The 23,482-nt window shown below is 43.8% G+C and overlaps 2 protein-coding genes across 4 annotated transcripts; both read right to left on the minus strand.

Annotated features, from left to right (window-relative positions):
* Positions 1–624: 624 nt before the first annotated feature.
* On the minus strand, positions 625–10,816 carry LOC100217121 (uncharacterized). Of its 3 annotated transcripts, XR_004856890.1 has the most exons (3): positions 9,563–10,816; positions 2,143–8,934; positions 625–1,514 (listed from the first exon to the last, which is right to left on the minus strand). XR_004856890.1 is itself a non-coding variant. In XM_035965703.1 (2 exons), exon 2 carries the CDS (start codon positions 3,220–3,222, stop codon positions 2,608–2,610), a length of 615 nt encoding a protein of 204 aa, XP_035821596.1. In that variant the 5' UTR covers positions 3,223–8,934; positions 9,563–10,816; the 3' UTR covers positions 1,524–2,607. The 3 variants fall into 3 exon arrangements, 2 of the variants coding, with proteins under 2 accessions (XP_035821596.1, NP_001136961.1); XM_035965703.1 differs by lacking the exon at positions 625–1,514 and having other exon boundaries at positions 1,524–8,934; NM_001143489.1 differs by lacking the exons at positions 625–1,514; positions 9,563–10,816 and having other exon boundaries at positions 2,056–3,373.
* On the minus strand, positions 9,231–10,663 carry LOC109945267 (uncharacterized). Its single transcript, XM_035966263.1, has one exon. The coding sequence runs from the start codon at positions 10,647–10,649 to the stop codon at positions 10,035–10,037; it is 615 nt and encodes a 204-aa protein (XP_035822156.1). The 5' UTR covers positions 10,650–10,663; the 3' UTR covers positions 9,231–10,034.
* Positions 10,817–23,482: the final 12,666 nt, after the last annotated feature.

Genomic DNA, 23,482 nt, shown 5'->3' on the forward strand with positions numbered 1-23,482 from the left:
CTGTCTGATTGCCCCAAGGACATCGAATAAACCACTTACAACCAGAACCGCGGGATTAAGTAACACAAATCACACACACAATATTTTTGCAGCGGAAATACTATTACCAAATTTTACAAGTTACAAAATTTTTATATTATTTTATCGGAGTGATTACAAAAGTATAAGTTTGAAATATATGCTAGCTCAAGGGATCATCCTCAATAAGAAGTATAGAAGGGTTACTTAGACTTATAAGAAGGCCGAGCCCACCGGCACTTAACACCATCAACAACAGCACAAAGTTAGAACCTGAAAAACAACAGGGAATAAAACCCTGAGTATGGAATTACTCAGCAAGTCTTACCCGACTAAGAAAAAGACTCTCAAGGGTATGCTGGATAAATAGGAGTCAAGGAGAGGCTTTAGCAAAAATCAACTTATATTTTTGCAGAAGTAGCTTACTAAAGTGAGTCCTTACTTTCAATCTTTTAACGCCATATTAAGTATTAATAGACTCTATTTGCATCTAGTCTAATTTCAACATCTCATCAATACAACATCATTTTTATCCATAGTGTTCACATCCTGACTTTAGGTTGTAGAAAAGTGACCAAGTCTTCATAACCGCGAAGGTACGGCGATCCGAATCGATTATACTCAGCTGAGGATCTCCAATCACACGACATATGTAGCACTTAACCCTTGCATATGTCAACCCGCCACCGGGGTTCTTAAGACCAGATCAGGTTCACGCAAACCGAGAGCACAGATACACCACCATCCAGCCTCTTGCCACGGAGGGTACACGCTACTCTCGCCACCGCTCCACGCCCATTTCGTGTTATCTTATTCTGGCCTTAGTCTGCCCGAGGCAAGGCTTACCCATGACGAGGCATGTGACCAGTTAAAGGGTCCTCGGTCAGCACGCCTACATACGCATTAATCCTTAACCAACCTGGGTAGAACATCACCTATTCCTAACCCAAGTCTCAATTTAAGTATTTCCATCCTTAGGATTGTGTCTGTTCCTTAGGATGAAAGAGCATCACAGGGAACTTTGCAGTAAGATCCCACTATTGCTCCAAATGAAAATATTCTTGCAGGTAGAAGCCATCCTCTCCCGGGTTAGACTGAGGACAACCTCTATCCACAAGATCTAAGCAAGGCTAAGCATTTTTGTAAATCATATTTTGATACTTCACAGAAGTATCTATAAAGGTATGAATATCAAGGAAAGCAATGCATCAAAGGGTTCCAAGCAACTCCTATGAACCTAATGCTCATTTCACTAGACTTAAGTGTGCGAAAAGTATTTAAAAACACAAGGAAAGGGGTTGCATGCACCGGGGCTTGCCTGGGATAAACACTAAGTTAGTGTTTGTTAGACGACGTCCACTTGATGATCATCTTTTGTTCTGATACTTGCTCCGTCTGTCCATCTTCAGTTTCGTTCATCAGTACCATCTTGTGGATTAGCCCGTGCTTGGGGTCGACTTGGCTCGTCTTCCGCATCACGCGATCAATTATCGTACCTAATTGAGATGCACGATGCACATGAATGCATATAAACAGGAATATTACAAACCTAAATAGTGTTACGCGATAGCGGATTTAAACACCTAGCGGCTAGGCGTTGTACGATTTTATACGAAAATACTAGTTACCGATATAGGACTACGCGTAATAATTACGCTTCTCGAACCTAACGCAAACATCACAAACATCACGAACAACACATTAAACATAATCAGCCTAAACACAACTCATTAGCTAATTGGTTAAATGCTAAATTCATCCCCCGCTTTATAAATTATACCACTTTGCAGCCAAGAACTAATTTAATTTTATTTCACTTCACACATATTTATTTAATCCATCTAACAATTCGGCTAACAACTTGCGCGCCAGTAATAAATTTAGCTTAGATTCACTACTTTGATTAACGAATATGAATCTAGGTTTTTCGTCGATTACATGTTGAATACCGTACTAATATTAAATTACTCGAAACTAATAACCCAAGCAAACTACCTAGAACGTAATAACTATTATAACGCAAGGGAGCAGCAACATGTACGACTATCGATCAAACCACCGTAAACGATTCAGGTAGTCTAATAAATATCACATTTAGTCTACTGGAATAACGAATCCACTTACCGTCCATTAATTCCGACTTAAAGCTTGCGAGAGTGTCAACAGTCTCCGAATAAAATCTTCGATCGGACATCTGGCGAGCGTGACCGACGAGCTAAGGCTGAGGCAAAGCTTGACGACGAGATCGTGTTTGAAGCGAGCTGGTGAGGTGGGGTTTGAGCAGAGGATGACGGGTTCGACGACTCGACGGTAAACGATACGACGACGAGCTGGGCAGGATCCGAGCTAATAGGTACAGTATGGGACAGCGACCAGCACGACGGACGAACTAAGTCGCGAGGTCGACCGACGAGGGATTTCAAGACGGTCAGTCGGCGAGCTCGCAAGTTCGGATAGGGACGGCTGACATGATGACCATAGCGAATAGGAAAATCGACAACCGGCGAAACCAATAGCCGATCGACACCATGGGCGAGATCCGAACTAGAACAGCAGCACACCAGTTAGCTCGCGTGCATACGGATTGAGCTAAAGGCTGGGCGCAGGGACGCGACAGCCACGACAAGGGAGCTCGGCGGCCATCGCCATGGGAGATGGTGGCCAAGCAGGAGCCGGCCACGGTGAGCAGCTGAGAACGGCTGGGCGCGGCAACAAAGCTGGGCGACTGTGGCACGCAGGAACAGAGGACTGCGCGCAAGAGAGGCAAGCTAAGCGTGCGCGCTGCGCAGAGGACTGGAGTATCGCCGGCCATGGGAGAAGCTGGAGCCGGGGCGAGCTCGGACGCGCGTGGGAGCTGGAGCAAGGAGCCGGTGCGCAGAAAGCTGGATGCCAAGCGCCATGGCGAGCAGGAAGCAGAGGCTGGTGCGAGCTCGTGTGAAGGAAGACGAGGGAGAAAGATCCGAGTTGGAGCTTGGAGCTCGGCAGCGTACGGCCATGGCAAGGGAGATCCAAGCGAGCAAGCGCAGGGGCGCCGAGCAGACAAGAAGCAGGCGTCCAGGGGTGTGGCGAGCTTGCGATGGTAAGCAGAGCGCGCGGCTGTGCGGGAGCAGGGAGAAACAGAGGCCGAGCGGGGCGAGGAGAAGCTCCGCGAGCTGAGGGAGCGCGGTGCTGGGAGCTGGGCAGGGAGGAACTGACGGCGGCCATGGCAGAGAAGGAGCTCGACGGAAATGAGCGCACCAGCCACGGTGAGCAGAGGCTGCGCGCGACGGGATTTTATCCCCGAGCTAAAGCAGCACGGCGTGGAAGAAGCAAGGGTAGAGGAGCAGGGAGAAGGAACGGCTGTAGCCCGCGGCCCTGGGCTGGGGATCTGCAGGCCGGAACCAGAGTACGGCGAGCTATTTGAAGAATCCCAGAGGCGGCAGATAAGAACGGCCAGGGATGAGGCCGACGGTCAACACAGTGAAAGAAAATCCGAGAACGTGAGCGGTGGAAGGGATAGACTCGAGAGGATATTTTCAGTTTTTTTTATTTCTTTTCTTTTTTTAGAAATTCGTAGATATTTTTAGAACCCAGAATTTCTAGCGATAGCAAAAGAGTCGACGGTAATTGTGACAGTTGATTCGATTCAAAAATCTGATAAATTTAACTGCGATCTGAACATCTGGTTCCACAGCCAGTGAATCGAAGCTCAATTATAATTCTACGCCTGGTTTTTCTTGGATTCCGGGTGTGGTCCGATTTAATTTTGCATTAACACTTTTGTCATCGAATTTAAATTAATTTACCCGGGATAAAAATCACCCGAGTGGGTCGAGCTTTCAAATTCGTATTCACGCGAGCGATGAATTTTAAATAATCATCGGACGCACCGATTTTCAGAACAAATATGTTCCGAACATCACGAAAATTTAGGAAGAGCCCGGATAGATAGAAATAAAAACGATGTCGCGCTCGCGACAGACGACACCGATGCGATATAAAAATCGCGATAGACGAAGATGTTTAAAATTTAAAATCCGTTTTATCATTGATTACGTGCTTAAATACGTACTCGTTGTCGAGCAGAATATAAACACCAGGGGTGTTACAGCCCTCCCCCCTTAAAAGAATCTCGTCCCGAGATTCGGAGCGAAAGACTTCTAAGAGTAGAGAAGCATGTAACTCATGTCCATATCAGCATTAATCATAAGACAATCCAAGTAAAGACGAATGTCTCCGGATATGGTTTCTCTAGTGGACATATCATGTATCGACTTAAGCCAATTTAGAAATACCCACAAATAGAGACGTTGCCTGCCAGAGGAACACATAAGGTTCCATGTGTGCAGTTTACTTTTTCTGATGACACTGCACTATCTGAGTCTATTGGGCGAGCGGTAAATACGCGATTTTATCCAAGCAGAATCAGATGCACCATCTTGGGTAAAACCCCCAAAAAGAGGTTTACCAACAAGTGGTCACGATAAGCTCATAGCACACGAGACAAGTGGGGATGTTGAATACTATCGCGGTTAACATGTGGCTAAACCGAGAATTCAAGTCCACGAATGAGGGTATAGATTCGAGTGAATTACCAGCGGAGGGATCTGTAGTTGCTACATTCGCAACCAACCCATTTTATCGAGCATTAACCATGGCTCGACTGTGATCACACATGCTAGAAAAGCACACGTGAGGCGATCGAGACATGACTTGAGCGATGGCTAGGTGGTTATTAGTTGACCTAATCTCGATTTTCATAAGTACTTTCTTAGGATGGGTTGAACTAAAGTGAGTTTAGACAACTCGATAAAATGATGTCTAACTCAACTTTTGTTTACAATGCAGTTACAAGTTAGTAAAACCAACTTGTTGAACTACTTTTGACATTGAGCAAGTCCCCTCAGTACCATCGGTAAGCCAACGGTCGAGAGCTCACTCATATTAACAAGAGATTATGTATTTGGGTAGAAATCTATTTGGTTAAGTTGTTCATCCGTTTCTTCATGCGAGATGAACGGACAGGGTTCGGAAATACATGGATTAAATAGGGGAGCAAATGAACAACTCCTGCATCACAGCAGCAGGGAAAGTCAATCTCTATTTTGAGAGCTAATCAGTGGTTTTTCAACACTAAAAAGCTCCAAGGCTTCACCTTTACACAAAGGATGCAAAGGGGACATGTATGTGTGCAGTCACTACCAAAGTCAAGGAAAAAGAGACCACACATGGAAGTGGTATGCCCTTTTGATCCAATAGAGATGATAGATGTTGCTTGATCACTTGACAAACAACACCGAAATCGTTTCAAGGGAAGAGATCTACGGAAGATAATATATTAGTGTAGTTCCACACTGGATCATGACTAGAGACCTCGATACCAGCATGCGCCAAGCAGCATAACCTTGCGTGTACATTCACAAGGGGCTCTCAGTTTCGCTGCGGCACCATAAGTCCTTAATCATGACACCATTACAAAACTGGCACCAATAATGAATCTCACGTGGTAAAAACAGATTGTGCAAATATAACATATCGATATAGTCTCATAATGGATTATGACTACTAACTGTGATACCAGCGCGTGCCAAGTAGCGCAACCATGTGTATGCATCCACAGGAGGCCCTCGATTTCGTCACGGCACCATCGGTTTTAGTCATAACACCATTACCAGACGTAACCAATAAGAAATATCGCGCCACACCAATGGATTGGGCAAGGGTGACAATATACAAAGGGATACTCCACCTGTAAGAATGATTACAAATAGAGAGCCAAATAGATCATGGCCTGATGAAATGAACAAGGTATGGCCATAACCTAAACTGTGTGGTGAGGGAGTACGATGGGAGACTGTAAGTTCAGCCCCAAGCATATCTCTATGCCCATCACAGAGAGTACAAGGGTCAAGGATTAGTATCTGATTAGATACAGAGGGGAAACAATCATAAGATTAAGTTGGTATGCCTTCGATAGGTATGGGGGAAATCAAAGGCATCAAATTCAAGAAAATGGTCGGACATACTTTTCCTAGGTTGGGTTGATAATTCAACATGGCGATCCTTAAGAACAGGCGAACTGGTTAAGGTACATCAGCTTGCACCAATAAACAAGGGAATGGTTTTAGAAGGAAACATGACTCGAGATTCTTGTTTAAGCCTAGGCACAATTTATGTCCAACAAAGAAATTATCTACGCATTTATTTGTATGGGCTTTGTCATGGAGTGATAATGGACCATTCAAATTTGGGGCATGGTTCACTAAATAAGAACATGGCCTAATTTTTGGTTTAAACAAATAGGTCACAACCTTCTATCGGCACATCCAGTACAAGGGAAAACACATATGACACTAAATAGATTATCTAAAGAACGGAGGACATCTATTTTATCGAAGTCCATAATACTGCATTACACTACATTATCTACAATCAATGGTTGCTGGAATAAAGATGAGATAAGCATTTTGGATGTATAGGTAACAAACATGATGCAACAACCAGGATGCATGCTCGTCCTATACGTCCTCACGAGTTTTTGCCAACACACTGTGGCAATAACGTTCTATATCGGTGGCATACTAACGACTCTCACGGTATTTTGCTAGTCGTCAGCTACACATACGTTTTCGAGGTTAGTGTACCTGCAGAAAAATCCATCACAGCCCATTTCCCAATGATGCAAGTCACACATGACAGTTTATCACAGTTTATACTCCATATATTGCTATATGGAGGCCAGCTCATCATTAAGCGCCGAGCCACGCATAGGCGCCGTTGCCACACTTTAACCATAGGGCAACTCATTATGGTAACTCACCTTCTTACCTGAGCGTAGGTGCGTCGTTACAAGTACATTACACTTCTCAGTATTCCCATGTCTGTATGCCCATACACATCCATGGGGTACTGAATTCCCAGAAAAGTAATTACTCCACATCGCAGCTTTCATATATACAAATATAGAACATGTATATAATCAAGCGCCACAATTAAGCATTCCCCTAGACCGACGGTTGTTCGGTCATGCTCTCACAACTCACCTTACCTTGGGCGTCGATCCATTCCAAACGGAATGGTTTTCAAAAATAACAATACACATGTATGCAATACCCACCCGGTTGTGGGTTAGTGGTTTTCAACTAAGCCACCTAATAGTCCTTAGTTTAGGGCTTAACAGAGGATGTCGCTAGCATTATAGTTTTTCAAAACTATTTTTCAAAGCCAAACAATATGTTTAGTTGAAAATAGGTTTTTCGAAACCAAAACTATTGTTTTGAAAATATGTATGTGACTGTATATACTTAATCCAGCTCCGATACCAGCTGTGGCAGAACCTCCAAGTTATTGGGCCCACATGCACTTGTCCTTGTCCCAAAGACCTCAGACGGCTATGCATGTGCACCATATAACTTAACAGGATCTGTCCGATTGCCCCAAGGACATCGGATAAACCACTTACAACCAGAACCGCGGGATTAAGTAACACAAATCACACACACAATATTTTTGCAGCGGAAATACTATTACCAAATTTTACAAGTTACAAAATTTTTATATTATTTTATCGGAGTGATTACAAAAGTATAAGTTTGAAATATATGCTAGCTCAAGGGATCATCCTCAATAAGAAGTATAGAAGGGTTACTTAGACTTATAAGAAGGCCGAGCCCACCGGCACTTAACACCATCAACAACAGCACAAAGTTAGAACCTGAAAAACAACAGGGAATAAAACCCTGAGTATGGAATTACTCAGCAAGTCTTACCCGACTAAGAAAAAGACTCTCAAGGGTATGCTGGATAAATAGGAGTCAAGGAGAGGCTTTAGCAAAAATCAACTTATATTTTTGCAGAAGTAGCTTACTAAAGTGAGTCCTTACTTTCAATCTTTTAACGCCATATTAAGTATTAATAGACTCTATTTGCATCTAGTCTAATTTCAACATCTCATCAATACAACATCATTTTTATCCATAGTGTTCACATCCTGACTTTAGGTTGTAGAAAAGTGACCAAGTCTTCATAACCGCGAAGGTACGGCGATCCGAATCGATTATACTCAGCTGAGGATCTCCAATCACACGACATATGTAGCACTTAACCCTTGCATATGTCAACCCGCCACCGGGGTTCTTAAGACCAGATCAGGTTCACGCAAACCGAGAGCACAGATACACCACCATCCAGCCTCTTGCCACGGAGGGTACACGCTACTCTCGCCACCGCTCCACGCTCATTTCGTGTTATCTTATTCTGGCCTTAGTCTGCCCGAGGCAAGGCTTACCCATGACGAGGCATGTGACCAGTTAAAGGGTCCTCGGTCAGCACGCCTACATACGCATTAATCCTTAACCAACCTGGGTAGAACATCACCTGTTCCTAACCCAAGTCTCAATTTAAGTATTTCCATCCTTAGGATTGTGTCTGTTCCTTAGGATGAAAGAGCATCACAGGGAACTTTGCAGTAAGATCCCACTATTGCTCCAAATGAAAATATTCTTGCAGGTAGAAGCCATCCTCTCCCGGGTTAGACTGAGGACAACCTCTATCCACAAGATCTAAGCAAGGCTAAGCATTTTTGTAAATCATATTTTGATACTTCACAGAAGTATCTATAAAGGTATAAATATCAAGGAAAGCAATGCATCAAAGGGTTCCAAGCAACTCCTATGAACCTAATGCTCATTTCACTAGACTTAAGTGTGCGAAAAGTATTTAAAAACACAAGGAAAGGGGTTGCATGCACCGGGGCTTGCCTGGGATAAACACTAAGTTAGTGTTTGTTAGACGACGTCCACTTGACGATCATCTTTTGTTCTGATACTTGCTCCGTCTGTCCATCTTCAGTTTCGTTCATCAGTACCATCTTGTGGATTAGCCCGTGTTTGGGGTCGACTTGGCTCGTCTTCCGCATCACGCGATCAATTATCGTACCTAATTGAGATGCACGATGCACATGAATGCATATAAACAGGAATATTACAAACCTAAATAGTGTTACGCGATAGCGGATTTAAACACCTAGCGGCTAGGCGTTGTACGATTTTATACGAAAATACTAGTTACCGATATAGGACTACGCGTAATAATTACGCTTCTCGAACCTAACGCAAACATCACAAACATCACGAACAACACATTAAACATAATCAGCCTAAACACAACTCATTAGCTAATTGGTTAAATGCTAAATTCATCCCCCGCTTTATAAATTATACCACTTTGCAGCCAAGAACTAATTTAATTTTATTTCACTTCACACATATTTATTTAATCCATCTAACAATTCGGCTAACAACTTGCGCGCTAGTAATAAATTTAGCTTAGATTCACTACTTTGATTAACGAATATGAATCTAGGTTTTTCGTCGATTACATGTTGAATACCGTACTAATATTAAATTACTCGAAACTAATAACCCAAGCAAACTACCTAGAACGTAATAACTATTATAACGCAAGGGAGCAGCAACATGTACGACTATCGATCAAACCACCGTAAACGATTCAGGTAGTCTAATAAATATCACATTTAGTCTACTGGAATAACGAATCCACTTACCGTCCATTAATTCCGACTTAAAGCTTGCGAGAGTGTCAACAGTCTCCGAATAAAATCTTCGATCGGACATCTGGCGAGCGTGACCGACGAGCTAAGGCTGAGGCAAAGCTTGACGACGAGATCGTGTTTGAAGCGAGCTGGTGAGGTGGGGTTTGAGCAGAGGATGACGGGTTCGACGACTCGACGGTAAACGATACGACGACGAGCTGGGCAGGATCCGAGCTAATAGGTACAGTATGGGACAGCGACCAGCACGACGGACGAACTAAGTCGCGAGGTCGACCGACGAGAGATTTCAAGGAACACGACGGTCAGTCGGCGAGCTCGCAAGTTCGGATAGGGACGGCTGACGTGATGACCATAGCGAATAGGAAAATCGACAACCGGCGAAACCAATAGCCGATCGACACCATGGGCGAGATCCGAACTAGAACAGCAGCACACCAGTTAGCTCGCGTGCATACGGATTGAGCTAAAGGCTGGGCGCAGGGACGTGACAGCCACGACAAGGGAGCTCGGCGGCCATCGCCATGGGAGATGGTGGCCAAGCAGGAGCCGGCCACGGTGAGCAGCTGAGAACGGCTGGGCGCGGCAACAAAGCTGGGCGACTGTGGCACGCAGGAACAGAGGACTGCGCGCAAGAGAGGCAAGCTAAGCGTGCGCGCTGCGCAGAGGACTGGAGTATCGCCGGCCATGGGAGAAGCTGGAGCCGGGGCGAGCTCGGACGCGCGTGGGAGCTGGAGCAAGGAGCCGGTGCGCAGAAAGCTGGATGCCAAGCGCCATGGCGAGCAGGAAGCAGAGGCTGGTGCGAGCTCGTGTGAAGGAAGACGAGGGAGAAAGATCCGAGTTGGAGCTTGGAGCTCGGCAGCGTACGGCCATGGCAAGGGAGATCCAAGCGAGCAAGCGCAGGGGCGCCGAGCAGACAAGAAGCAGGCGTCCAGGGGTGTGGCGAGCTTGCGATGGTAAGCAGAGCGCGCGGCTGTGCGGGAGCAGGGAGAAACAGAGGCCGAGCGGGGCGAGGAGAAGCTCCGCGAGCTGAGGGAGCGCGGTGCTGGGAGCTGGGCAGGGAGGAACTGACGGCGGCCATGGCAGAGAAGGAGCTCGACGGAAATGAGCGCACCAGCCACGGTGAGCAGAGGCTGCGCGCGACGGGATTTTATCCCCGAGCTAAAGCAGCACGGCGTGGAAGAAGCAAGGGTAGAGGAGCAGGGAGAAGGAACGGCTGTAGCCCGCGGCCCTGGGCTGGGGAGCTGCAGGCCGGAACCAGAGTACGGCGAGCTATTTGAAGAATCCCAGAGGCGGCAGATAAGAACGGCCAGGGATGAGGCCGACGGTCAACACAGTGAAAGAAAATCCGAGAACGTGAGCGGTGGAAGGGATAGACTCGAGAGGATATTTTCAGTTTTTTTTATTTCTTTTCTTTTTTTAGAAATTCGTAGATATTTTTAGAACCCAGAATTTCTAGCGATAGCAAAAGAGTCGACGGTAATTGTGACAGTTGATTCGATTCAAAAATCTGATAAATTTAACTGCGGTCTGAACATCTGGTTCCACAGCAAGTGAATCGAAGCTCAATTATAATTCTACGCCTGGTTTTTCTTGGATTCCGGGTGTGGTCCGATTTAATTTTGCATTAACACTTTTGTCATCGAGTTTAAATTAATTTACCCGGGATAAAAATCACCCGAGTGGGTCGAGCTTTCAAATTCGTATTCACGCGAGCGATGAATTTTAAATAATCATCGGACGCACCGATTTTCAGAACAAATATGTTCCGAACATCACGAAAATTTAGGAAGAGCCCGGATAGATAGAAATAAAAACGATGTCGCGCTCGCGACAGACGACACCGATGCGATATAAAAATCGCGATAGACGAAGATGTTTAAAATTTAAAATCCGTTTTATCACTGATTACGTGCTTAAATACGTACTCGTTGTCGAGCAGAATATAAACACCAGGGGTGTTACAGTTTCAATCCTAAACAATCTAATTATAAAGACAAGATAGAAACTTAAATGCTTAATATTAATGCGGAAGCTAAAGAGCAAGGTAGAGATACAAACTCTCGTGGATGACACCAGTATTTTTACCAAGGTATCCGGAACGACGCTAGGTCCCAGCTAATCCTCGTTGGTGCCCCTACGCAAAGGGAAGCCCACGCGAGGGCCAAGCACCACGGTCGAGTAACTCCGTAGAGAGTCGCGGGCCTTCTCCACGCGCAAGTGGTGCTCCGCTTCCAACTCCTCTCGGACGCTCCTCGCCATCTCCACTATCGAGCTTCCCACCGAAACGTCGCGGGTCTCGTTCCCTCCGATACACGGTGGTGGTCGTGACACAAACTTGGTTGTCACGGTCTCGCAAGACTCTCGCCCCACTCGGTATAATTACAATGGCTCACGCAAGAGCCAAGGGGTTATGTAGTTTTTCTAAACTCACTCAACTAACTAGGATTCATCTAGAGCAAGCGCTAAAGCGGTATAACTAACCTAAGCACTTCGTAAAGCACCTATGCTAATCACCGAATGATTCTATTAAGCACTTGGGTATATGAGCACATGGAAATCTCTACTATATGCCTTGGTATGTTGCTTGGGCTCCCACACCTTGAAATGGTCGATTGGGTGGTATTTATAGACCCCAACACAATTCTAGTCGTTGGAGAAAAGCTACTGCTCTGTGGCACACCGGACAGTTCGATGGAGGCACCGGACAGTCCGGAGCGCCTAGCCATTGGATCTGACACGCAGGTGACCGTTGGCGCCGCAAATTTTTACACCGGACAGTTCAGACGTCACATCGGACAGTCTGGTGGCTTCTCTCCACCAGTGCCACCGGGAATTAGTTGTTGGGCTACTGTTCCCTGGTGCACCGGACAGTCCGACGTGTGGCATCGGACAGTCCGCCAGTGGCAACACTTTTCTTCGTTTCTTGGACTTTGCTTGATACTTGTTGATCTTCATAATGTCTTCTTTTGAGGTGTTGCTTTCCTCAATGCCTTAGTCCAAGTCACTTTAGCATCTTGTGAACTACAAACATAAACACTAGCAAACACATTAGTCCACAGGTTATGTTGATCATCAAACACCAAAACCTATTGAGCCAAATGGCCTGGAGTCCATTTTTCTTACACTAACAATGTTCATCATAGTGCTAGGGAACTTCTCAATTCAAGCCAAAATGTAGTGAAGAAGGTTGGCTAAGTATCGACAAACTTGGGCCAGTCTCGGCCTCACCGGACAGCCACCCGAGACATGCTCGGGCAAGTCGGAGCTACGCTCGGGCGAATCGTGAATGCGCTCCAACGAATCCGAACTACGCTCGAGTGAGTCAAAGATGCACTTGGGCGGGGCGTGACTGCCTCAAGTGAGTTGTGGCTTCGGGCGAGCTGCTGTCACGGTTGCATTGCTGCCTCAGACGTGTGGTGGCCTTAGTCTAGTCGTGTCTAGTGTGCCATGCGACTAAAGGCGCACAACGGTCGGCTCGGCCAATGAAGGAAACAGGGGGTCCTTTTATAGCCCCAAGGAGCCGAGGAGCCATTGGATTTTAATTTGGGAAGCAAGCAACCTTCCCTTTCTGCTTGCACCGGATAGAACAAACACAAGAGCATACAACAAACTCTGAAACTCCGATCACGCCTTGGTTCATTCGAGAGAGAATTGAGCATGCTTTGAGTTGAGACTGTTGGTTTTCATTCGTGCACTCTTCTCTTCACTTGTGTGTGTGGTCTTGCTGCATTTGTGCTCTTGTGTGTGTTGCTACTCCCTCCCTCACGCTTGTTCATGATTGTGATCATATTTTATAAGGTGTGAGAGACTCCAAGTTGTGGAGATTCCTCACAGACAGGAACATACTATAAGGAAGACAGTCGTGGCACTCAATTTGATCTCTGGATCACTTGAGAGATGTTGAGTGCAACCCTTGTCCATTGGGACCACAACGTGGAGGTATGCCTCGGCCGAACCACGATATAAATCGCCGTGTCTCATTGTCCACTTACTTGCATTGTGAAAGTGCAATCAACCCTAACTGAGGTTTTTGGTGATTTAATTAAAAACAAATAAGGCTACTAACAAGTTTGCTCCTAGTGTATACTTAGTGTCTACAGAAAATTAAAGGAGTTACAACTTTAGTTAAGAATTGGAAATGGAAGTTTCAAGGACAAAGCAAATACATTAGTGGTGCCTTGAAAAGATTCCATGCGACGATCATGTAAAATTTTATATATATCTTGAATCGCATGATCTATTTCTCCCTTATTAGTTTTTGCTCAGGTAACATTGTTTGCTGTTGCTCAAGCCTCTAAATTCAAAAGCTATTTTGAAAACCAAAATTCTTTGAACATTATGTGTACGACTGCTGTTAGGATTGAGAAACGGAGAGTGTTCCTATTGAAAAAGCAGTTGAGCTTTTTCAGCTGAATTGAACTTCTTCAGCTGAGTTGAGCTTTTTCAGCTGAGTTGAACATCTTCATCAGCTAAGTTGAGCTTTTTAGCTGAGTTGAGCTTTTTCAGCTGAGTTGAGCTTTCTTAGTTGAGTTGAGCTTAACTTCAACTGTGAAACTCTCTGGTCAAATCCAGTTGAACATGCCTCCGAACCATTTCAATCTGGGTTTTCTGTCCTAAACTTTCTGATCAAAACAAGTTGAACTGGCCCCAGGGCCAGTTCAACTGGTCTTTAGGTCATCTCCCAGTCTGACCTGTAGTCTATCGGTCTGACTAGCAGACTGTCTGTTAGCCAGCCACTAGGCGGTTGAACTGGTCCTAGGGGCGGTTCAACCGGTGTCATGAACTTTTGAATAGTCTGACCAGCACTGACTGTCAGCCTGCCCCAAGCAGTTGAACCGGCCCTAGGGGCGATTCAATCGGCCTCCCAAAGAAAAGTCAAGTCCAACGACTTTTTGAGGAGACTCTATAAATACCCCCCTCATATCTCTCTCCTCATTTACCCTGGTCGCCCCCACACATATTGCTCGCCTAACTTGAGACAAAAGCACTATCCCTCTCTCTCACGCACGATCTAGCTCTCAAATCAAATCGATTGAAGGAGCCCCTTTGGTGTGAGGTCTGTGCTTGTGCCCTAGGATTTGGTTTTCCTCTCCCCTCTCATTTTCATCTCTTGAGCTTGTTGCAAACACCTCTTGTACGATATTGTTGTTCTTGGAACCCTAAAGTTCCTAGACGGATTGAGGTTGCTTGGGAGTCTCCCTGTGGACGACCCCAATAAGTTTGTATTCCCCGCTCTTGTGAGCAGACTTGAGAAAATATTTCCTTGACCTTGGTGGCTAGGTTGTGGAGGATTAGGGTTGGAAAAGACCCGTCCCTTTGTGGGCTCCTCATCGGGGAGTAGGACACCTTTGTGGTGTGGCCGGATCTCGGGATAAAATCTTGTGTCTTGTGTCCTTGCTTGATCTGTGATTGTGATTTTCTTTTGGCAAGATAGGCATATAGATTTATTCGCCGTGTGGATCTCGTGGTGAATTAACTCTCGTATTTCTCACCATCCACACTTAGTTTTCTTTTGGCAAGATAGGCATATAGATTTATTCTAAGAGATCCCTCTTGTATTTGCACGTAGTTCAAAACCTAGATTTATTCTAGCAATTGGACTAGTTTAGAGTAGTTCAACTTGCCTTTATAGTAGTTGAACTGGCATGCACAAGTTGAACTGTAGATTTGACATTATCTCGAAGTTTGTGGTGATAATTTTCAGGTTTAGCCTATTCACCCTCCTCTAGGCTACTTTCACATTGCACCTTTGTTCTTTCGAGCTCTCTACTTCACTTTCATTATTGCTCTAGTTTCAATACACATCTTGTGAGAGAAATTAAGTGAAGAAATCCTCCTTCTATTCTCAGTTGAACTTGGCTTTAGATTTCACTAACCTCATTTATAGACCAAGTCTTTTATGAATGCCATATGTGGTATGTCTAAGATTAATGGTCCATAAGATGATAAAACACATTATAACATTATTTAACTTTTTAAAACATTTAGAAAAGATATATGTTATATATCTAAGGTTAATAAGTTATGAAACACGTTATTAATTTATGAAGCATTATGAAACATATAATAAAACATTTATTGATGAAAAGCTAAAATATAAGCTTATTTAGGTTTTATGTGGAAAGATAATTAAACCTACAATGATTATCTTTATTTTGATTAAGAAAATACATGGCCTATAATCAAGAAAAATACTCAAGGTCAATATATAAACTAACATTTTAATTATAAAAAGAACTTGAACATTTATTTTTTTTATTTTATCCTTTAGAAAAAAACTAAGTGATTTATATAAATAGCATGGACTCAATTTGATGGATCGATTAATCATGTCTAGAAAACTAATTAATTTATTTTCAATTAGAAACAAATGATCTAATTCATTAATAAGAAAACTATGTTCGACAATATAAACTATAATTTTTTTATTACGAAGGTATGAGCACCTAATTAAGTCATTTTAACATTATTAGAAAACTCTATTCTTAATGTGAATAAACAATATTTATGCATATAATCATATAAACTTCGATTATAAAACTAAATCATATTTTGTGATGAAGATAACTAAATAAATGTCTTTCTACTATTTTTAACTAAGAAAAGTGTATCAAGTTTTCTTTTAATTTCTTATTTACAAAACTTAATATAAATCAATTATAACAAATAAAATTCAAATTTAAATTACAAAAATATATAAATTATTGCAAACACTAATTTAAAGTATTTTGCATAAACTTATGAGGTTAATAAATCGACTAAATCATTTAAATTGCAAATAACCATAATTTAAATCAAATTACAAAAATACAAAACTGCAGCAAACACTAATTTAAACTGTTTAGCACATAATTATGGATTTAACCCAATAAAAAACACTTTGTTTGAATTCTAAGTATATTTATTTTAAAACAAATCTACCACAGGGTTGGCTCACAATGAACTCTAGACAACAAGCGGTAGTTTGCAAAAAAAATCCAGTCTTCTTCTTTCAGATTGTGGATAGAAAATAAATCGTGGCCGTGCACGACGACAGCGTTCGGCACGACAAGTTGAGTGTAGAGGTTCTGATGACGACACCGCGACACGGTGAACTCCGGCGGTAGCAGCAGGGCAATGGCACCACAACAGGGGGCGGAGTCACGGGTGGCGACGAACTTTGGTGAAGGACAACGAACGACGACGGCTCGACGCACAGCAGTAGGGAGCTTCGTTCTCCGGCGGCGAGGAGGCTGGGCAGCGTGCAGGGGAGGGAGCTCCGGCACAGCGCAGAGTAGCGGCGGTGTAGCACAGTTGGCGAGCACGAATAGAGAAGCAATCACGCGGCGGTGCAGCAGCACGGCGCGGGAGCACGACTTCTTCAACCTTGGATTGAGCACCAGAAGCCGACAAACAGAGACTGAGCCTCGGCCGGCTTCGGCGAGGGGGACGTTGGAGTACTTGCTGGTGCTCTCCAACGGCGGCGAGGAGACCCCCAGGTGTGGCGGTGGCGGTGAACAGAGGATTACGATGCGGCGTCCGTGGGTAGGGACTAGGGAGCAGGGGCACGGGGAAGGGAAAGAGAGCGGGGAACCGGTTGGCGAGGTCACGGGACACATCGATTCTATGCTCAATCATAACAGAGTACCCTCCTATTTGGTGACCCATATCTCGTGTCCATTGGATACGTTCAGTGCTACTAGACCACTGTCACACTCTAAAATCCTAAATTTTAGGATGTGAATAGGAAGAAAAATTAATACAACAATTTTTGCATTTTTTTAAATGCCAAGCCGCATGCGTGGACTCTTAATCATAGCGACTGACACATAGGGCCCACTCGTCGGAGTCGTATCCTACTACTCCGTCATCATATTTTTTTAGGAGGTCTAATATGAGGACTCTAGAAGTACAATATGGTAAGAATATTATTGAAATAGGAGAGACAAGTTAGAATCCTAAAGAAAAAGGACAATATCCCAACATACAAGACAGAGTCCTAAGCAGATAGAACATGATTATAATAAATAAGGAAGGCACACTTGTCATTATAGAGAGTGGATTCTCATAGCACTAGATTACTAGATTAGATCTATCATGTGACCTACTCGTATTCACCCATGTAACCGCCCAGCTCCTTGGACTATATAAGGAGAGGTGGAGAACATAACATATCAATAACTACCAAAGCACTGGGCATATGGTATTATCTCATGACGAGATCCCAAACCTGCCTAAATCTGACCTATCCCATAAATTCACTATAGGGAAATTCTCGACAGAGAGATCGGGAGACCAACCCTATGATTACTCTGAGCAGCATCTGAGCAGCAGAAGTTTGCTTTAGAAGGCAAGATGTGTCCTTAAACACATTGTTTGATCTATAAAATATGTACTATTTGTGTTCTCATCTATGTATTGCATAGTTAGGTTAACTAGACGGGACCTAATAGGTTATATCTAGATTTGTTTCCCCTATACCTTTTTTACACCTAGGTTATTTATTATTAGGCAGACTTGCTAGTTGTCATGGTTTCAGAAACCTTGGGAACAATAGAATTTATGTTCGGGAGGGGATGCTAGTGTGGACTCACTCTGAATGGTGAACCACCTAGGATTCGAGCTAAGGATGGAGACAGAGAGTTATATTGGTTTAGGTTTTCGCCCTAATCTGATATAATGTTGATCGTAGTATTGCTTCAGAGACCGTGTTACAGCTAATGTGTGTGAGAAGAAGGAAGAGGTCCTGTCCTTTTATAGTTCACGGGTAGGACCTTACAAAGGAGACATGTTTCCTACTAGTAAGAGCGTGAGTTGTTGCCTCCGGTTGACGTTGTGCCTCTGACAGCATCTGTAGGGTCATGTGTAGTCGTACCCCTAACGTGGCATACCGCTTTGTTCGTCCGTCATACGGGTCCCTATAGTGAGTCTGATGTTATTGTCCTTGTAGTGGAGCTTGGTGGGTCCCATGGGGTAGTCTCATGGTATAGTTGTATGTGGCCCGGTCTCGCCTTTCGTAATGGACCCCGCATCACCCCCTGGTGTGCGTAGGCATACACCCAATATGGTGCATTCTCCCGTCTTTCCTGGTATGCGAGTTACTGTGGCGACTCTGATGCTTAGGTACTCAACGATTATGGTTGTCCGATCCCACAAGGTAGAAATCGTATGCGGTGGTGTACCATCACATCGATAGAGACTTCTCTATATCCCTTCAGTATGCCACGTCACTGGTCTAGACGTAGTTTGGTGACTAAGCGTCCCGTCGTGGCTGACGTGGGTCAATAGTACCGGGTCGAGGCCTCCGCCTCGCTGAGTTGCTTGATGAGGACTTGGTCGGTAGCTCTGCCTCACAGGGTTGCTCGATAGAGACTTGGTCGTCTGCTCCACCTCGCAGGGTTGCTCAGCAGAGACTTGGTCGACAAGTGGGCCATCAAGAATCTTGGGCCTATACTGAGCACCCGGTTCCTAGGTACCCGACAACAACCCCAAGCCTTCATGTAACTCCTTGGAGTTGCATGAAGGCTTTCTTTTCAAAAAGTTCTGGGTGCGCGCAAGTGCATTTGCTAGATGTAGCCCCCGAGAAATCCATGTGGATTGCTTGGGGTTTTACTCGGTAAGTTCACAGTTTAGGGACAGAGCCTTCTTGCGATGGTATGCCATGGTTGTTGAATCTTGTTGAGGACTGAATTCTCGGATGCGCACAAGCACATCTGCTAGATGTAGCCCCCGAGCCCTTGAGTAATCCATGAGGATCGCTCGGGGGTTTATTCAATATAAATGCAGTTTTAGGACAGACCCTTCCTATGATGGTCATCACACACTGGCGTGCGTCCATGGTTGTCGGCTTTTGTTTGATGACCAAATTCTCGGGTGCGAGCAAGCTAAGGATGAAAACGGTCGAAAACGATCAAAAAAACAGCTAAATTGTTTTTGTTTTCATATTTTTTGGTCAGGACGAAAACAAAAATGAAAACTAACGGTCGAAATATGGTATCAAAATTGTCGGTTATTCGAAAACAATCGAAAACGATAAACTATAGTCGGAAAGATAACTATTTTGTAGTTTTATCAAAAACATAATAAAGTGATGTATTGCCTAATTTTTAAGATTTAGAAATACACAAACAACTCTTTTTCATCATTCATATTAGTTAGAGTAACTATAACATTTGCTTTTCTCATATTCATTCACTTGAACACAACTAAAGTCTATAACTTAAATAAATTATATGCTAGATCTATCTCATATTATATAAAACGGTAGAAAACGGTATTAGCACGACTCGAAAACGAAAAATACGAAAACGATCGAAAAACTAGATAAATTGTTTTCGTACCGGTTCTAATCGGTTCCTGAACAATTAGAAAACGATCGGGAAAAAACAGTATTCGAAACGGGACGGTATGGGAATTTCCTGTCCCGTTTTCATCCCTAGAGCAAGCACATTTGCTAGATGTATCCCTCGATCCCCCGAGTAACTCGTGAGGATTGCTTGGGGGTTATTCAGTATCTTTAAAATTTTGAGGTGGAACTTTCCTGCGATGGTCATCATGTGTTAAGCATTCGTCCGTTTAGTGCTAGACCAGGCATAGCCTACGGGACAGACCCTCGAGTTGGTCTCCTTCGAGTGCTTGATCATTGTTATACACGCATCCCCCTCAGAAGGCATCTTAAGGTCTTTTTGAGGGGAGGGCCTATGACACCCGATTTCAAAAGGCAAACCAAATGTGAACCATGTACAACAATTACATAAATGACTCACCATCGCACAATGCTTCAAATAATCATAGAAATAAGTAATATTATTACAGACCAGAGTCATTTACATCACATATATTTCAAAGTGCACAAAATAGAAACGTAGCCAACATAAATAAACCCACCACAAGAAGCTGACTAGGGGAGGTCGCTAGCCTAATCATCGAACTCGTCAAAGTCCTAGAACTCCTAGAGATCCGCCTCAACACCTTCTTCTTCTTAGCATAGGTTGCGCCAAAGGCAACCTAATGTTTAGTGAAAGCAAGGGTGAGTACACATCAACGTACATAGCAAATGTCCCATTTGGCTGAAGTGGACTAGTTGTATGTGGAGTTAGGATGATAGCAAGTTGCTTTTACTTTGTCAAGTTTTATTCATTAATATGAGCCAAGTTTTATCAACAAACCCAAGTTACTATCCTAAAGAGAACCTCCTCATAGAGGAAATACCAAAAATCCATAGTCAAAATCATAATTAAGAGAACCATCATCATCATCTATAACCAATGCCGCTCTTAACTGTAAGCACGACTGATATATTAGTTTCTAACCCTTTGCAGAGGTCGCACACTTTACCCATGACTCATGTTCCCTTTTGGCCTCAGGCCGATCAAACCCTTAAACACTTCCAAGGCGAGTCGGCAAGGTCTTACTACGTAGCCTTTACAAATATTCACTAAAGGTAATAGCCACCTGTTAGGTTTATCTAGTTTGATAAATATAGTACCCCTCCCTAAGGGGGCAAATCACCCTTAGCAAAGCAAGTACTATGCCCGGACCCCATTGATGGCATGATGGTGAAGCAACTACACCTTAAGTTCCTTTAACTAATTATTTAAGGGTGTCCCATACCACCCTTATGACTATTTTTCCAGGTGGTCATCCAACAAACAGTTCCTTACAGAGAGGTACTCGGGAAACAAACTGAGTCCCCTTTAGTGTCACAAGATCATCATCATATCCAAAATAAATAACATCATATCATAAACTAATTCTCATCATGTTCATTGATTAAAGTAAAGCACTAACATAATATTGATCATAATAGCCCGACCCAAAAAGGTAATCAAGGACACGATAAATGGAAAGCTAGTCAATCCTTAGTTTGATCATAGTATGCGGGGGAATGGATTATAAAGTGAGTAGGACATAATATATTAGAGGACACTTGCCTTCACCAAACAAATGCTCAGGGTATTCAACCTTGTAGAGCTTGATCCCACTTGTTACAGTCGGAATTTTACCATTAGAAGAGACTGTCATGTGGTCATACTGGCAAATAGAACCTTTAGTCTTGAGGTGGAATTGTCATAACTCTCAAGGTTTTTGGATCCTCATCAAGGTAGTATCTTACAGAAAACAACAGTAAGCATGTGTATCAGATCACAAAAAACCAAAAAAACGGCACAATATTATGCTTGGAAGGACTTCAAGATGGGCATAAATACTTCTACAATGGCAAACATCAATGGAACATGCGTTATTGCCACAAACAATTATATACAGGAAATTTGCATCTGAAGTGTCAACTAATGCAATATGACAAAAAAGTTGAAGATGATATCAAAATTTAGAGAAGGCTAATGAAAACCAAGGAAATGACAACTCTAGTCGCTAGTATAATCCACCTACACACTAGATGTTTCTATTGGGAGATTCTACTAACGGGGCGTTTGGATCCCTTCAATTTAGAGGAATTGGAATTCACTTAATAAAGTAACATATTTAGCTTGGAATGTGACATTCCACCACTTTCCAAAGTTTTGATATAAGCTTATCTCAAATTCATGGGGTGGAGGATTGAAAGTCACCTAGAGGGGGTGAATAGGCGTAATCTAAAATTTACAACTTTAAACACACACTACAAGTCGGGGTTAGCGTTAGAACTAAAATCAAGTTGGAAAGAGGGGAGGAAACAAATCAACCAAGAAATAAGGTGAGTGAACACGGTGATTTGTTTTACCGAGGTTTGATTCCAAAGAACCTAGTCCCCGTTGAGGAGGTCACAAAGACCGGGTCTATTTCAACTCTTTCCCTCTCTCAAACAGTCACTTAGACCGAGTGAGCCTTCTTCCTTAATCTCACGGGTCACTAAGACCCCACAAGGACCACCACACACTTGGTGTCTCTTGCCTCGCTTACAAAGCACTTGAGAATAAGAATGGGAAAAGAAGAAAGACAATCCAAGCAACAAGAACTCAAATGAACACAAAAATCTCTCTCTCACAAGCCACTAAGTGTTTGGAGTGAATTTGGGACTTGGAGAGGATTTGATCTTTTGTATTGTGTCTTGGAGTGAATGCTAGAGCTCTTGTATTGAAAGTGATCTTCAGAAAACTTGGATGCTAGAAGTTGTGGTGGTTGGGAGGGTATTTATAGCCCTCAACCACCAAGGTAGCCGTTGGGGAGGCTGCTGGCGATGGTCGCACCGGACAGTCCAGTGCGCCACCGGACAGACACTGTTCAGTGTCCGGTGTGCAGCCACGTCACCCAATCGTTAGGGTCTAGAGCTTGGGCGACCATTGGAACTTTGTCCTGTTGCGGCATCGGACAGTCCGGTGCCACACCGGACAGTTCGGTGTCCCTCTGACTTCGCTGCTCTGACTTTTGCACGGCACTGTTGCTCACTATAGCTCCTGTCGGAGTCAACCATTGCGCGAGTTAGTCGTTGCTCCGGTGGCACACTGGACAGTCCGGTGGCACACCGGACAGTCCGGTGAATTATAGCGGAGCGGGCCTGCATTTTCCCGAGAGTGGCTGCTTCGGATTTGTACGGGCATGGCACACCGAACATTGTCCGGTGGCACACCGGACAGTCCAGTGCGCCACTCCAGAGCACACTCAGGTTCTTGCTCCATTTCAATTTAGTCCCTAACTTGATTTTTTTATTGGTTTGTGTTGAACCTTATGCACCTATAAAACATGTATTCTAGAGCAAACTAGTTAGTCCATATGTTTGTGTTGGACATTCAACCACCAAAATTAATTGTAGGAAAAGGTTAACCCTATTTCCCTTTCAATCTCCCCCTTTTTGGTGATTGATGCCAACACAAACCAAAGCAAATATATAAAGTGTAGAAATGAACTAGTTTGCATATGGTAAGTGCATAGGTTACTTGGAATTAAACCAATTGATAATCTCACTAGATATAAATGGATTGCTTTTCTTTT

This window comes from Zea mays, chromosome 3, assembly GCF_902167145.1.
Source record: "Zea mays cultivar B73 chromosome 3, Zm-B73-REFERENCE-NAM-5.0, whole genome shotgun sequence".
Lineage (NCBI taxonomy): Eukaryota > Viridiplantae > Streptophyta > Magnoliopsida > Poales > Poaceae > Zea > Zea mays.

Coding starts and splice junctions, on each gene's coding strand:
- LOC100217121 (XM_035965703.1), bottom strand. CDS start 3,222: ATGGCCGCCGTCAGTTCCTCCCTGCCCAGCTCCCAGCACCGCGCTCCC.
- LOC109945267 (XM_035966263.1), bottom strand. CDS start 10,649: ATGGCCGCCGTCAGTTCCTCCCTGCCCAGCTCCCAGCACCGCGCTCCC.